This window comes from Zychaea mexicana, assembly GCF_025766255.1.
Source record: "Zychaea mexicana strain RSA 1403 chromosome Unknown BDB00scaffold_16, whole genome shotgun sequence".
Classification (NCBI taxonomy): Eukaryota; Fungi; Mucoromycota; class Mucoromycetes; order Mucorales; family Lichtheimiaceae; genus Zychaea; species Zychaea mexicana.
The window spans coordinates 271,235-287,491 of record NW_026516679.1 but is presented as its reverse complement, the minus strand read 5'-3'; the positions used below and the strand labels follow the sequence as shown (position 1 = coordinate 287,491).

The following is a 16,257-nucleotide window of genomic DNA, read 5'->3' as shown; positions in this document are numbered from 1 at the left end:
TCATCGTTTATTCCGCTTCCTACTACCTAGTGTTACCCATTGCTTTGGTTCCGACATTAACCCAGTTGTATCCTATTGTTCAGTATCCTCTATTCTTCCATCACCATCATTAATGGCCCGATTCTGTTGCTCCAATTGCTTTCATTCTTACTACGCAATCGATATGTTCATTATAAGCACGTATACGATGTAGATGGTACAAAAAACTTTTTTATTGGTTTAAAAAGATGATCAGTTATATAGTTATCATACTAATTGACGATCTAAACATTTCAATGAAACTAAAGCAAAGCACAGTTGCTTTATTATAGCAAGCAAGAGCTATCAGATGAAGAAAGTTAATAAGAATATTTTTCCATACACATACATGAACGGGAGAAATCATTGATTGTACTTACATGTGTGATGGGAGGAGTATGGTAACCGCCTATATAAAAAAAGAATGAGTTGTCACTACACTACATTCTCTACTTCCGACTATTCCTCCTCTCGCCCACTGTCATTCAGTTAGTAGTAGTAAGCAACACTATCTTCAAACCAGTTCAGTAATATAGTTGTTACATAGCATCCACTGGCTTCTCCTCAGTGATGCCTTCGATTGTCTGAATCACGGCATATTTTAGAGCACGGTTTTACCCCTCTGAACATCTCCTGCTACTGGTATTGCATCCATAGAGAGTAGCTGCAATGACAGTAAATGACACCACCGAAAAAGTGGGAGCTTACTGAGGCATCGGTATTATAGCATCCATGCTTTCACTGTTTATAACAGATGTATAAGGCAATAATGATATCACTATAGGAAAGAAAAAACCTTAATATATCTTAAAAAACCTAAAAAAACCTAAAACCTGAAAAAACCTGAAACGGGCAAATTAAGGTATATTCAGGTTTTTTTTAAACCTGAAAAAACCTGAGAAAACTCGAATATACCTTAATAATATCTAGTTTCTCTGATTCGTTTTATTGGTCGGCTGAAGTGTGGAATGCGTTCAACTGTGTTTATGATTGGGTACATACTACATCGTGTCTTATTGGTTGTTGTACGTATAGCTGATCCGTTTGGGAGCATCATTGGATATTTCATCAGCTATTCACATTTCCTCATTGATCCTCTTTCATATTATGTATGCAAAAAACTGATTTCGATTGGATGACAATATGTTTATTATTAGATTTTGCTTTCTATATTAAATCTTTGACAAATCATTTTTGCATGTGTAGTACACAAGCAAATAAGTGTTTAATTCTATTAGTTGCCAACACGACCGCAACAGCGAACACCACGAGCATAACGAGCACCGACGCGAGCAACACTGGTGCTGTCAGTGAAGTCATTAGCAGATCCATCGCATGAACGGGCGCGTTTGCGTGATGTAGTCTCTCTTTTAATTAGGTTGGTATATCATGGATGCTCATTCTATGCCATGCAATATGGATTTTTGATCTACTGTTTACCTTGGCTTAAAGAGAGCAACACACTGGGCAGTTGCGACGCGTCTTCGTCTTCCGACTATTACACTAGGAGCCTTGAACAGTCGTCTGTGTTTGATGTCGACGGCAACGCAACCTCATGGTGTTGACGAACGCTGGTTGAGTACAACCAGTGTGTGTGCTATGAAGTACGTCAAATACATCTGCATTGGTAGAGTATATATACCTTTATTCTGAAAAAACACATGTTTGCTCTTGTGGAGCGCTTGATAATGTCTGATAGCGTTTAAAAACTGTAATATTTTGAAGGTAAGCATTATATACATATATACCGGAAACGCTAATACTCCTAGTATGTACTTACTGATTTTTGGTAGAAGCCGCCCTAGGCAACGCGTTTCTTGTAAGTTATTGCGCGATCCCCCGAAGTTGCAGGATTTTGTTTGTAGCCCAACTGTTCACGCACGCAGCCAAGGGTGCAGATATTTAGCATGCGCTCTATAAATCTTGTTGCGCCTTCAAGGTCGTCTCTGGTATCGCTGACCAGCTCGTTCTAAGCAAATCAATATCAGGTTTGCTGAGAATACCATCGACCATTATCCCAGATCGTCCCCATATGTTGTCCCTGATATTGACTTCGTCGCTGCGCGTGATATCCAATTGGTGCTCCCTGACAACGTCGTGGCACAGACTGGTCAGCTCCTCCACTACAAACTTCGTCTGTGAGTCGACTTTGCGTTTGTAAGACCGTGTCAAGAGCATGCCGTCGAACAGCCCAGAAGAAAACGCTCTTGATACGGAGCTGGAAGATTCTACAGATGGACATGAAAGGACAGCACTGTACATCCCCAACTATAAGAGTTACTGATGTGGAAAGATCATCCAACGCCTTACTGTGACATCAACTTCCCTTGTCAAGGAGCCGACCGACCGTGCAAGTGCAAGCATTGAATCGTTATTGTTTTTGATAGCGTTAAGAATTGATGGGGTTTGAGGATTCATGTGAAGTTGTTTCTGTGTGATGTTTTATTATTAACGAAAGAGGAAACGGAATAAGAAAAGGAACGATTTTTTTTTCAAACGGCAAGATGAAGCATACAAGGAGAGGCAAGGTCAAACAAATGAGGAGAAAAGGATCAACTTTGTTTTGATACTGCCTAAAATGGAAATCACCATAGATACCGCAGTTCACCAAGAAGTTCGTTGTCTCGTTTGTGACCTGCAGACGTAGTGACGCTTCGATGTACTTTCAATACTGCACACCAGCTGTTTGATATGCTTTACATTAACAACTCCATCGTGCGATACAGCCACATGCCACTGTCATTAGACTTTTCAGCGTCATATACTTTCACCAAGGCAAATAATCTGGCAGCGTCTACATCATAATGCTGAAAGTACACCATAACTTCACCAATACGTATAAGCCTGGACTGCTGAACGCGATTGTTACCCTGCCAGCTGTTGGTGTTAATGATCAACCGCAGGCAGCATAAAATTATTCTTCCGTGATAGAGAAGGTGTTGACATATTGATGAGATGAAAAAAAAATGTGGTCAGGTGTGTTGGAAGTTTCATTTGGTACAGCAACGGTGGTCCTGGTTGAACTAAATCCAGGTTTATTCAGGTTTTTTAAGGTATATTAAGGTTTTTTTTCCTACAGTGTATGAGCACATGCGACATGATGACATTTGTAAAGATAAAGAGATATATAGTGGACCCCCTTTAATGTCAACCCCTTTAATGTCAACCCCCGATATAGTCAACCTTTTTCTGAGAACCTCATATTTTAGCAGAGATAAATTTCAACTTTTACATAAGGTCAATGTCAACACCTTGGCCAGGGTTGACTTCTTATTGAGGTCAAACATATCTAATCAAAAGAGGTTATTTTGTTGTTGGTTGAAAATACATTGTTAGGAACGACTCTGTTGCATACATACATTGTGTCAGGGTGCGCTGGTTTAATATTTTTATTATACGGTTAAACTTTGTGCCACCCCCTTTAACGTCAACCCCCGTTAGTGTCAATACTTTCAGGTGTACTTGAGGGTTGACATTAAAGGGGGTCAACTGTATAATATATCCTTAATTCTTTTCTCCTAATATTAATGTTAATAATGATAAAATATATAATAATTTTATTATCAAAACTGCTATGGTTATATTAAAACATGATATAGTGGAACAAAATATATTGATTAATCAAAAAGATGTAGGAATTGCATTTAATAAATATTCTCAATTTAATTAATAGTCAATTAATGTTATTAAAATCACAGTTAACGTATTAGGTTTGAAGTCATGTGATTAATTGATATGTCTTGGCATTACAGTCGACCCCCGTTAACGTCAACCCTCAGGGTACCAGCAAAAGTGTTGACCATATCGAGGGTTGACGATCACCGGGGGTAGAGAATAGGCAAAATCTTTAACTGCTAACTTTGAAAGGGTACCGGCGAATCTGTTGACGCTATCGGGGGTTGACGTTAACGGGGGTCGACTGTATGTCTTGGTAGGGTTAAAATTTTTTTTTTATTTTTCATTTTTTTAAATACATACAATTCTATATAAGAATTAGAGATAATATATAACATTTACTATAGTAATATGCGCATTAACTGATATATCAAATAATCATGTTTTGCATACATTATTTGTTCTATTAAATTATCATATTTATATATAAAAAAATGTTCTTCAATATATTTGGTAGCTTTAGGTCTAAAATAAACAAATCAATTTACTAAGTTAGGTAATAAATTTATTAGATTTAATAATAATTCTTCTACTGTTCGAATGGATAAAAAAAACATATAATCTTGAATTATATGTAGCTTGTTTATTAAAGAATATTACAGAATTTACCGAACTATTTAAAATTCCCATTTTACCACATCATAAAGTATAGGAAATTGGAAATTTTGAGTTTCCTTCAGAAAGAAATTTAATTAATATAGTTACTACAAATGAAGAAGTAAATAAAGAAAAACTAAATAAAATGATTGATTATAAAATAATTTGATAAATTTAAATTTAAATATAAACACTATTAATGAGTATAGTGATAGTAGGAATAATAGTGTTAATAATAAAAATTTAGATAGTAGTAATGATGATGTTCCAAAATCAAATGAAAAGAAAAGAAAACATAAAAATAGATTAAAAAATATAAAAACATATAAAGTTGAAATAGTAATTTATCCTTAGATAGAGAATAATAAATATTTCTTTTTAGTTAAATGGAAATATTATAATGATGATTATAATAGTTATATACCATATGATAATTTTAATCAAAAAGATATAATTATTAATTATTTATAAAAATAGTCTTAAAGTATAAAGGTTTTATAAGAAAAAATTATTATTAATAACCAAAAACCATTTATTTTATAATATAACTAATAATATATGAATACTACTTATTCTTGATATATCAGCAACCATTGTCCGCAAAGAAAAAATCAGTCAGCCTTCAGATTTACAAGCTGAAAACAAAGCTTCTATGCAAAGATGTGTTTGCATCGATTGGCATGTCTGCATTTGATCCTATCGCTTCACGTGACTAAGATCGTCCAGAGTTAGTGCTCAATGGTTATAGTAGTAGCACGCAAGCCATGATAGAAGAGATCACAAAGTCACAACATAAAGTCAGGCTTGTGACGATCGATTACCACAGCTTGACCACCAATATCAATGATCTGCACCATTTCCTTCAGGTTAACAAAAACATAGTTGAACTCGTAGTTGACATTGGTGTTGTATCCAGAGGATCGGGACATCAAATAAGTTCCACAAAGACAATTTCGTTATATGAATAACTAGTAATAAGAATATTTGGAACTCTCTCTTTCTCTCGTAATAAAAACTTGACCGTTAAGAGTCTCACGAATTATCTCGTCCCATTTCCGATCCTCGATAAAACATTTTTTTTTCGTGAATTCTCACCACATCTACAACACCAACACCAACACCAACACCACCACAACTACAACTACTACTACTATCACTATGATGAACGTCAACCAACTTGTCGCCACCAACACCACCACTCCTACCAACGGACCCATCTCGTCGCCCTCGCTCGCTACCTCCGTTGTAGTCGAAGCCCAACAACAACAACAGCAAGACCAACTTCAGCAGCAACAACAGATGGCTGAACAAGTGTCGCAACTGCAGCTCGCGCAACAGCAGCTTGCTCAGCAGCAGCAGCTCATCCAACAACTTGAGCAACAGCAACAACTTTCGCAGCAACAGCTCGAGCAGCTTTTTGGCCTGCAACAACTTGGTCAACAACAGCAGCAACCGCAATTCGTGCCGCTCCTGCCTCCTCCCACTGCGTTGCAGCAAGAGCAACAGCAGCAAAACATCCAACAATTGCCGCCCCTCATGCAAAGGCTGAACCTCGACAACGAAGGTGATGCTTTGAGCGTGGCGAGCACCACCGCTGGTCAGCCAGATGTGCGGTCTGTGGCTATTGCTGCAGAGAACTTACAGTTCCCGCGCCTGGTATCCATGGCAAGAGTATTCTCTTCAGCCAGAGGTGCGGTCTGTAGCTAACGTTGCAGAGAACTCACAGTTCCCCGCGCCTGGCACCCACGTCCAAGAGCATTCTCTTCAGGATGTGTCGTCACGTTCCGTTGCTGGCTCCCAGCTAGTAGCAGAGGATGATGTCGAAATGCCACTGGCACAGCCGGGTTCTTTAGAATCCATTCACGCTGACCCCTTGCAGGTAGCCAAATCAGCTATGAAGGTCCTCTTGGGAAAGCAGGCGATCCTTGCCCAGCAAATTGGTCGTTCTCTTGTCAGTGATGACCACACAAACCGCAGTGCCCTTCTCGCGGCCAGTAAAGCAAACAATGCTGAGCTCGAAGAAGTGAGACGTACCTTCAACTGTGTGTATCCAAATGAACCTTTGTTCTGGACCACGGAGAAGTACGGTTCTCAGCACGCGCGTGTCAAAGAGGTGCCACAGCCAGTACCCAAGTCTTTGCCGTACTTGCAGCTGCATGGTCTCCCTCATGGCAGTAAACGGGCCACCATGACCTTCTCTTCAGCAGAAGCGTGGACCAAAGACTTCGAGACGTCAATCACGGTCCACAACATGGATATTGAGTCCCACTGGCGCCGACTGATCCAACAAGCTTTAAATCAGTCGCAGCGTGATCAGTTGACCAAGCACCTTTCTAGTAGAGGCATTGCTAAGGCAACTTGGAGTCAGGCCAAAGACGTGCTGATCTCCATTTATGACACAGCTGTTCAAAAGCGCCAAAGCAATCGTCAAGTCTTGCTTTGCAGACAAGGCGATTTTGAAGGCCTCGACAATTACGTCCGGCGCTTCCAGCAGCTTCTGCACAGTTCGTACTACAAAAGTACGGACGAAGCGGTGTTTGATACTTTTTTGTTGAACATGCAAGAAGACTCCCGCTTGCAAGCTGAGGCCTGGTTATCACAGAACTATGGCAATGAATGGCCTGTTGACGTGGATCGCATTAGCTTACACATAATGGCTTTGCCCAACCTGAAAGGTAAAGGCAAGCGATCGCTCACATCTGAGCATCGTCAGCACGATTCGTCGCGGTCCAAAGCCCATAAGACCGAATCGTTCCACAGGAAACCTGAGGCCAAGTCCGTCGCGCCGACTCAGATCAACTGGTGTCGAATTTGCCAACACCGTGGCTTTTTCGTTGAGTTCGGTCCCGACATGAACACATAAAGGACACTGGTAGCAGCAGCTCCAGCAGCACCAGCAGTAGCAGTGGCAGCAGCTCTTTTGCTCAACGGCAATCAAAGAAGACGCATGATCGCAGAAAACAATTTCTTGCGCGCTCTGCCAAACGTGCAGTCCGAAGAGCCATAGAAGAAAACAATATACAAGACAACAGCGGAGATGCTCCCAATAACTCAGAACCTTGTAAGTTTTCTCGAATGACCAGTGTCGAAAAGGGAAAACCCATCTATGATGACGAAACACTAATTCCAGTAACCATACAGAACCAACAGGTCTGGGCTATCTTGGATCCAGGTGCCAATTTTTCAGCAATCCACCCTGAATTTTGCAACAAGCATCAGATTAAAATAAAATCTCTTTCAGAAGCTGCAAATATTGGATTAGCCGATGGTTCAAATTGTCCCGTATTGGTTGTACTGATGAGTTAGCCGTCACATACAATGGTCGCACTATAACATACAGCTTCGAAGCCATGCCTTTAGCTCGTAACCATATGGTCAGCATTGGCTCCGATCTGATGCCTGCATTTGGAATTGGCTATACAGGTTTAGTTCACTCTTTTGAGGACAGAAGAGAACCGCAAGAATACGCGGATCCCGAACATGCCTTACCTTTACCCAACCAATCACCTGCAGGTACACCGGAAGAACATCAGCAATTCTTGAATGCCATTGAACCTTATCTCGAGGAAAACCGGCAAATCCCCAAGGATGCTTTTTGTCCCCTTCCGGAAGCTGTAGTGCATTTACCTACTCCCTCTAGTGAATTCGCCTATCACCGACAATATAAACTTGCACACAATGACATACCTACTGTGGAAGAAGCAATTAAACAATGGGAAGCAGATGGTATTACCAAACTAGTTCCATCAGATGTACGTGATCATCGTTGGAATAACCCTCTTACTATCACACCTAAGAAGGATGCTGAAGGCAGAAGAATAGGCTCGCGTGTTTGTTTGGATACACGAGCATTGAATGCTTTGCTCCCAGAAGATTATTTTCAGCTACCTCTTCTGGAATCTGTACTAGCCAAAATTGGCCACACACGTGTCTTTACCACTCTTGATATCACTGCAGCTTTTAACAAACTCAGGATATATGAGCCCGACGCCATCAAAACTTCTTTTACTGCTCCCAATGGCAAGGCCTACATGTATATCAGAAGTCTGTTCGGAATTAAGACGCTCAGCCAGAAATATTCTAGAGTCATGGCAAAATTGATGGATCAGATTGAAGGCAATTTTACCACTTTTTTCATTGATGATGTCATTATTTACTCAAATAATCTTGCTGAGCATGTCCAGTATGCCCAAGAAGTCATCCACCGGCTTACTCAGGCTAATCTCGAGCTCAACAGCTGCAAATGCGCCTTTGGCATGAAATCTGTATATTTGCTAGGCCATCGAGTAGCTGAAGGTTGTATTACACCTGATGACCGTAAACTTGCCAACATAGAGCAATGGCCCCAATTACGCACTAGCAAAGATATTGAAAGATTTGCTGGTATCCTAAATTTCTTCCGCACATATATTCCCAATCTATCCCGATTGATGGCTCCATTAAACGCCTTACGGAAATATGATGACTTAACCCCAGTATGGTCAAAACACCATCAGGAACTCTTCGACATATTAAAAACCATCTTATGGAAATCTCCTGTCCTGCATCAGCCCGATTTCCATAAACCCTTCTTTGTGGCTACAGACGCCTCCAATCAAGGCCTCGGCGCTGTTTTATGGCAGGAACAAGATAGCAAGAAGAAGTATATTTCCTTTATGGCTCGTTCTTTAACAAAAGCCGAATATAACTATCATATCACCAAACGTGAATTGGTTGGAATTATATTTGCCTTAAACAAATTCCATACTTATTTATGGGGCAACCATTTCAAGCTTTATACTGACCACAAAGCTTTGGTGTATCTGCATTCGCAAAAGGAGCTCAATCCTATGCTCACCAAATGGCTTGATCGCATCTTATCTTACAGCTTTGAAGTAATATATCTTCCTGGTATACATAATGTCCTCCCTGATCGTCTTTCACGCTTATTTCCTCCAACGAAACAAACGCTGGCGAGGGGTGATGGACAGGCTTTGCTGACTCCCAAGTCGCACATTAGCCGCTTTGCCAGAACACCCGATGATGAGATGGTTACACCACCAGAAGAGGAAAGGAAACAATTGCTAGAATCTTCCCACCTCCTGGGACATTTTGGTGCCACCGCCATTATCAAAGATCTTCATTCACAAGGACTACGCTGGTCTGCCATGAAAGAAGAAGCTGTAGCACTTGTCAAATCATGCTCAGAATGTCAAAAGTTTAACATAGCCATCAAAGGCTACCATCCATTACGATCTATCATGGCAGAGTTTCCTGGAGATCATTAGGCATTAGACTTAGCTGGTGAATTTACCACCTCTCTGTAAGACAATCGGTACCTCCTAGTTCTTGTTGACATCTGCACACGTTTTTGTTTACTCCATCCTATTCCAGACAAGAAAGGAGAGACAATAACAAAGGTCTTGATTGATGTATTTAGTACGTTTGGAATACCTCGTAAACTCCAATCCGACAATGGTACAGAGAACATCAATCTGCCTATGCAAGAACTGGCATTGAGCGCCCACTTTAATCATCAATTCAGCACACAATACCACCCTCGAGGCAATGGAACTGCTGAAGCATGGGTCAAAAAGTCCATCATAGGCATAAAGAAGTCTATTAAAGGTGTGACAAAAGACTGGGATCGTGCAGTACTAGGTGTACAACTGTCCTTGAACAACAAAGCTCTGGAGAGACATGAATCCCGACCATTTGCATTGATGTTTGGACGTCAACTGAATGATTTTAAATATTATACAAAAGATAAGCCAAAGCAGCGCCTCACTCCAAAAGAAATTGAGGAACACTTCAAAAAGATCAACGATATAGTATATCCAGCGATTGCAGAACACACAATCAAAACAAACGCTAAGCGCAAAGAAAAATTCGATGCTAAACACCGCTTGATTGATTTCCCACTAAAAAGTTATGTGATGGCAATCAACAAGGAAAAGAAAAACAAACTCGACCCCGATTATGTGGGACCATATGAAGTCGTGCGACAAACACGCGGAGGCTCATATATGGTACGAGCACTTGATGGAGATCTTGAAGAAAAGAATTATGCACCATCTCAATTAAAAGCCGCCATTCTTAATAGCGATGAAAAGGCATCGAAAAAAGAATGCCGCTATCACATTTATTCGATTCTCCAACACAGGAAGAACAAAGGCCAGTACGAATACAAAGTACGCTGGAAAGGCTTTACCAGAGATCATGATTCTTGGGAACCATCACAAAAATTCGATGACCCTCAAACCATCAGTGATTATTGGAATCGCTTAGGCCAAGCACCGCCCTCTGTCCATAAACAGAAACGGACAAGAAACAGTCAGCAGGTAGCATCACAGAACAAGAAACAACGTAGATGATCGGTCCAGTTATAACATCATGCCCTCAAAATCCTCTGAATCCTTTACCAACGGCATACAGCCTGGCGGGGGGTGATGTTGTATCCAGAGGATCGGGACATTAAATAAGTTCCACAAAGACAATTTCTTTATATGAATAACTAGTAATAAGAATATTTGGAACTCTCTTTTTCTCTCATAATAAAAACTTGACCGTTAAGAGTCTCACGAATTATCTCGTCCCATTTTCCGATCCTTGACAAAACAGTAGAGGTGATTGCTGACCTGATTACCACTAGTGCTGGCAAGTGACACAAAATTTATGTCTGGAAACATCGATTGGTAATACTTAACAAGACAGTGGTAGTGGCGCGTATCCATGTACACCTTTTTGCCCGTCTTGAGGGGAAGACATGATGGTGGCAGCGGCTCCTAACCAACTACGCCTACTCCCGCGGCATAGTCGAAATCCGATTGATCCAAGAACGGCTGACAATCGTAATGCTCTTGCATGGCTTCTGATTGTGGCAGCAACAGCTCAGCAATCTATCTGGCAATCGTGCTGTTGCCGCACCACTCAACCACAACTCGTCGGACCATATCATCAGCAAACACGACACTTAAGAACTTTTTCATGTACATAAGCTCGAAACGGTCTATTTAGTTGGTGTACTGGTTCTTGATGATCTTGTTCAACCACTCAAAGCTGAATACCTACATTCTTTTAGTTAAAATAAAGCCGACATATACAAAATAATAATAGTAAAAGTAATAAAAGTAAACAGAATGTGATTGAGATATACTGTATCTAGTAATATATGTATGTATATATATGCGAGCTTTATGAATGTCAGATCTATTATATGTTCTTCACAATATTTGAAAGTCGCTGTGCCTACAAGCTATTATTTTACACCGGACCAGGTTTCTTCAGTAGACACTGAAAATATATAGGGAGATATAACAGAAAAGATGGGAATAGAGAGAGAAAGATAAATAGGCTTAGAGGTAAGTGTATATAATAGAAAGGTTCCATATTCAATTGTTCTTTATTTCAGGTCATCAATTGATGCTTTTTATATCTAAAAAACATTGATAATAAAATACTACTAAATATGATCAAGACAAAATCAGTGATAATGTATATGTGGAGAGACAACGAAATAAAGCTAAATAAAGATAAATATGAACAAGAAAAGAAGTGTTAAGCAAACCATTACTGGTAAAGGAAATATTGAAGGGTGATATATTTAAATTTATAGGAACAATAGCAGCAGGGATATATGCATAGGGAGTTGATGGGATCATTTATTAAACAAGGGATGATCATTGAACCCATCCATCCTCAGCAAAGCCAACGGGCTGAACTATTTTATCAGTCGACCTAGATTCCTGGGGCAGAATTTCCTTCTTTTTGACGCGACGTCCCTTTTTGCGTCGACTTACTTTTTTTTGTTGGCACGGAATAAACAAGAAGGGGATGTAGCTCAAATGGTAGAGCGCTCGCTTAGCATGCGAGAGGTACTGAGATCGATGCTCAGCTTCTCCAATCTACTCTAACAAATAGTTAGGATTCTTGATTTTTGCTCTTAATGTGTATTTTGCAGCATGTTTCTCGACCCGAAGCATGAACCAATGAGATTCACGGACCAATAGCGTGCATTGTCCGTGTACCTTTTTTATCCTTTGCGCTTGCAAGAAGTTACCACACCAATTATAATAACACTTCTTCAGAAACCTTGCAGCACCCATCCCTTCAACTCCTCCTATGATTATTCATCGACCTTCATCAGATTTGTAATCATATCAGTAATATCGTTATTGTATATTTTATTGGTTCTTCTAAGTTGTTCAAAAGGTATAAATACCTTGGATCAACAATCGTAAATAAAGATATCAATCAATTATCTACATACTCTTTTCTATCCCTTTTCTCTTATCCCCTGGCTATAGTATCTCCGCCAAAAGGATTCGACAATTGGTAGCAGAAGCTTATGCCCGATTCACTGAATCCATTCAAGAAGACCAGTTTTCAAAACTACCGGAATACACAAGATCCACTCTTAGAAGAAGAAAGTACACTTACTTTAAAACCACAACCTGTACAAGGACATACACAAGATATGCAACAAGACCCAACACAGCTGATGTTAGAAGCCCTAACAAAGCTCCTTAAGAAATAAGAACCGGTACCAGCTTTCTGCCTACATATACGTGAACCTGACACGTATGGTGGCGACCGCAACCTGGATGCAGTACAAGGATGGGTACGTTCAGTCGAACGGTACCTCGAAATGGCAGATTTGGCCGAACACCGTTGGGTTGATTATGCAGCCACACTATTACATGGTGAAGCCGAACTTTGGTGGTGACAGCAAGAACGTCGTGGCGATGTCGACACCTAGAAGGATTTTAAGAAGCGCATTATTGATGCGTACAGCCCACCCAATGCTCCCTAACTGGCTCGCGATCGCTTGGCAATACTGATATAAACGAGCTCGGTATCGACATATGTTGCCCAGTTCCAAGCAGCATGGGTTTCATTGCCAACTATGACTGAAGAAGAAGCCCTAGACTGCCTCCAACGTGGCCTACACCCGACTGTCCATGTCTATGTTATAACCTATTTTCCTACAACAGCTGATGAAGCAATGCGACTAGCATTGGCATACGAGAGCTCGAGTAACCAGGTACAGCAAGTGATTCATGGTACCCACGACTTCGCAGTGACATATGCCGCACAATAACAAGAACTACTTGTACCAGAATACCTTCGCTCCTCTGGTGTCGCTCCCATGGACTTGGATGCAATGCATACAAGAAGAAAAGGACAATGGCGTTCATCTGGTTGCAGCGGTTCCAACTGGTGACAACAAAATGGTCGTGACCTGGATAATGACAAGGAATGCTACAATTGTGGCAGCTTAGGCCACATTGCACGCAACTGCTCTTCGGGGATTAAACCTTAACTGTTGTTTAAGAAAGGTTTTATTAATTAAACGTATATTATTGTTTAAATGTATAGGAAAAAATAAAAAATTAGATTATAATTTTTTTTATTTTTGAAATGTTTAAGATATTTCTTTTTTATTTTTTTTTAATTCCTTAAAAGGTTTAGGTTTTGTATAGACCTTTTTAAAACGTTTAAACTGTAATATCCCTCAATGTTTAATTCAATCTTATAGTGGTAGAATAGTAATGAGGATTCCCTCCTCTAGCCAAGGAATACTTGGATGCAGGCTAGCTTGACAGTGAAAGGAATAACTAAAATTAATTAGCAATTTATTGCTAAATTAATTGTTATGGATTGAAACTCTTCGCGTCATCGCATGCCTCAAGGGCAATCGGGTCGTCAAGGCCCTTCCAACCAGGGAAACAGTGAAGCATGTCGGGATGGGAGTCCCTTTGCGCCATTAATTAATATCAACAAGTTTTTTCTTTCCTTTTCCTTTACATCTTCTTTTCTTTTCATTGAATTTAGGAATATCATCTTCACTACTATTATCATCTTCATTATTATTTTCACTGACTTCATCATCAATATTCATATTATCATCTATATCAAAATTCAAAAATTATTCTTGTAATTTAATTATTTCATCTTTTTTAATGCAGCTTCACTTGAATTACTGATAACGATATCAACTAATTTAGCTTCAAATGGAAATTCAAAATCATCTGATTCCCATAGCTTATGATGTACTTGGAGGGTAACCCCTAGTGTTATGCATCTAGTGAAATTATAAATATGTAAAAAACTATAAGTAATATAATTTTAAAGTGTTTACAATAAGTGCTGAAATTAATTTTTTTAATTAAAAAAAATAATTTCTCAAACACTATAAGATTCTTAACCAATAGGGTTAATCTCAACCCTTAGGTTTGAAAAAAAACAGGCTAGGAGGTATGACGACGCCCAGTTCATTTAAAAATCAACGAAGTTAGATTTTTATTTGAACGCTTGACAGTATAATAAAATATCATAATATTGTTATTTATAACAATATTATAGATATTGTTTATACTTCCTTACGTATTTATATTAAACTTATCACAAAACTTCTTTATATTTTTTAATAAACAAGCAATACGAAACTGAAGACTATAAAATTTTATATTATTCATTTTTACTATAGATTTATTATTATTAAATCTGATATATTTATTACGAATTTCTGAGAACTGGTTCTCAATTTTTGATCTAAAACTACCGAATACATCTTTATAATATCTTTTATCTGCTGTTAAATTTACATTAATCTCTTGACGGATTGGATATACAAAGTTATCTCTAGAAAAATTATATCCTTTTTCACTTGAAAGTTCTATTAACTGATTTATAAATAGCATATATCCACCATCTGTTGCTTATACATATTGTTTACTTAATTTATTATAAAGTTTCATATTAAGAACCATTGATCCCATCTGAACTATTAGAGCAATAATCACTTTTAGAAGTATAAATTATCATGTCATTCACATCAGATATAATCTGTGTTCGTATACCATTTTTTGTAAATGTATAATCGAATAATCTTTCATATTTTATATCAGTGTCTACATAATTAATGCGTGAATCATGTCCATCAATAATAAGTGTAATATATTTAAATAATAGTGGATTATATTTATATGATGATAAAATGTGTAATCTTATTGTTGAGAACATATTTTCTAAAGAGTTATTTACTATTTTATTTATTCTTTTAGAATTATCTTCATCTATCCAAAAGTTCTTATAATATTGATGATATGTTGCCTGAGGTAAATATTTATTAATTTCTATACCTGATATACCTGATACTAGTTTATATAAAAGAAATAATCCTTTTAATATTTCGAAATAAGGTCCAGGATATTCAAAATTAGTATATAATATTATTAGAAAAAAGAAAACTGATATATATCCAAGTTTATCAACTAAAATTTTTTTAACTTCTTTAATTTTTTTAATATATTTTATTTCTGTACGATGTTTATAATTATTATTTATAATAAACTGGTCCCTCCGCTTCGCTTCCGGATGATGTGAGCCCCTCCGCTTCGCTGCGTGTCAGCATCTGTCCTCCAGGGACCAGTTTACTGGGGCTCTGCCCCAGACCCCGGGTGGGGGGCAATGCCCCCCTACCGCCCCCCAAGTGTTCTTCAAACAATGCTGAAAATATGTTCTCAAAGTATTCTGCTTAAAAGTGATGTCGAAAACAGTTGTGGAAATTTTATTGTTTGGTTAAAAAAAGGATGCCGTCACTGCTTTTAAAAATGCCCAAAGTTAATCTTCATACACAGTAAGAATATTTGTATCATTTTACCGTGTCAACGCTAATCACCCGAGTTGATGCATTCCGTACTCTCTGATGATTCATGCCCAACACATCGGCAATCCTCGCAAATATTGAGGTGGTCGTGCAATTCGATGTACACCTCGCAACTGAACAGATCGTGTTCAGTTTCTTCGCAAAATTTACAGGTTAGAATTTTCAAGGTGGAATTCTCTTGCTCTTGAAATGGGTCTTGGACATTTTGTTGAGATAGAAAACTTTGGACTTCATGAAAGATGCGATGGTTACACGTTCAACCAAGCTCGCTCTACTTACTTCAGCAAAGACCGAAACCCTATTTTTTGTTACGGTCT

General features: G+C 38.8%; 3 protein-coding genes and 1 non-coding gene across 4 annotated transcripts; 2 read left to right on the top strand and 2 right to left on the bottom strand.

Annotated features, from left to right (window-relative positions):
- Window positions 1–1,252: 1,252 nt before the first annotated feature.
- Window positions 1,253–2,604, bottom strand: BDB00DRAFT_937164 (uncharacterized protein; the record flags this gene model as incomplete). Its single annotated transcript, XM_053129245.1, has 5 exons — window positions 2,329–2,604; window positions 1,799–1,819; window positions 1,661–1,727; window positions 1,459–1,570; window positions 1,253–1,385 (listed from the first exon to the last, which is right to left on the bottom strand). Exons 1-5 carry the CDS (start codon window positions 2,434–2,436, stop codon window positions 1,253–1,255), a joined length of 441 nt encoding a protein of 146 aa, XP_052982376.1. The 5' UTR covers window positions 2,437–2,604.
- A 9,494-nt stretch (window positions 2,605–12,098) lies between these two features.
- Window positions 12,099–12,171, top strand: BDB00DRAFT_t26. Its single transcript has one exon. It is a non-coding gene; the product is annotated as a tRNA-Ala (tRNA).
- A 1,003-nt stretch (window positions 12,172–13,174) lies between these two features.
- On the top strand, window positions 13,175–13,550 carry BDB00DRAFT_869740 (uncharacterized protein; the record flags this gene model as incomplete). Its single annotated transcript, XM_053126632.1, has 2 exons — window positions 13,175–13,312; window positions 13,389–13,550. 2 exons carry the CDS (start codon window positions 13,175–13,177, stop codon window positions 13,548–13,550), a joined length of 300 nt encoding a protein of 99 aa, XP_052982375.1.
- Window positions 13,551–14,214: 664 nt separating this feature from the next.
- BDB00DRAFT_759093 (uncharacterized protein) lies at window positions 14,215–14,990 on the bottom strand (the record flags this gene model as incomplete). The annotated part of the gene is made up of 2 exons (XM_053119101.1): window positions 14,215–14,324; window positions 14,726–14,990. Coding segments are annotated over 2 exons (375 nt in total), but the record flags the coding sequence as incomplete, so codon positions are not given.
- Between the last annotated feature and the right edge of the window lie 1,267 nt (window positions 14,991–16,257).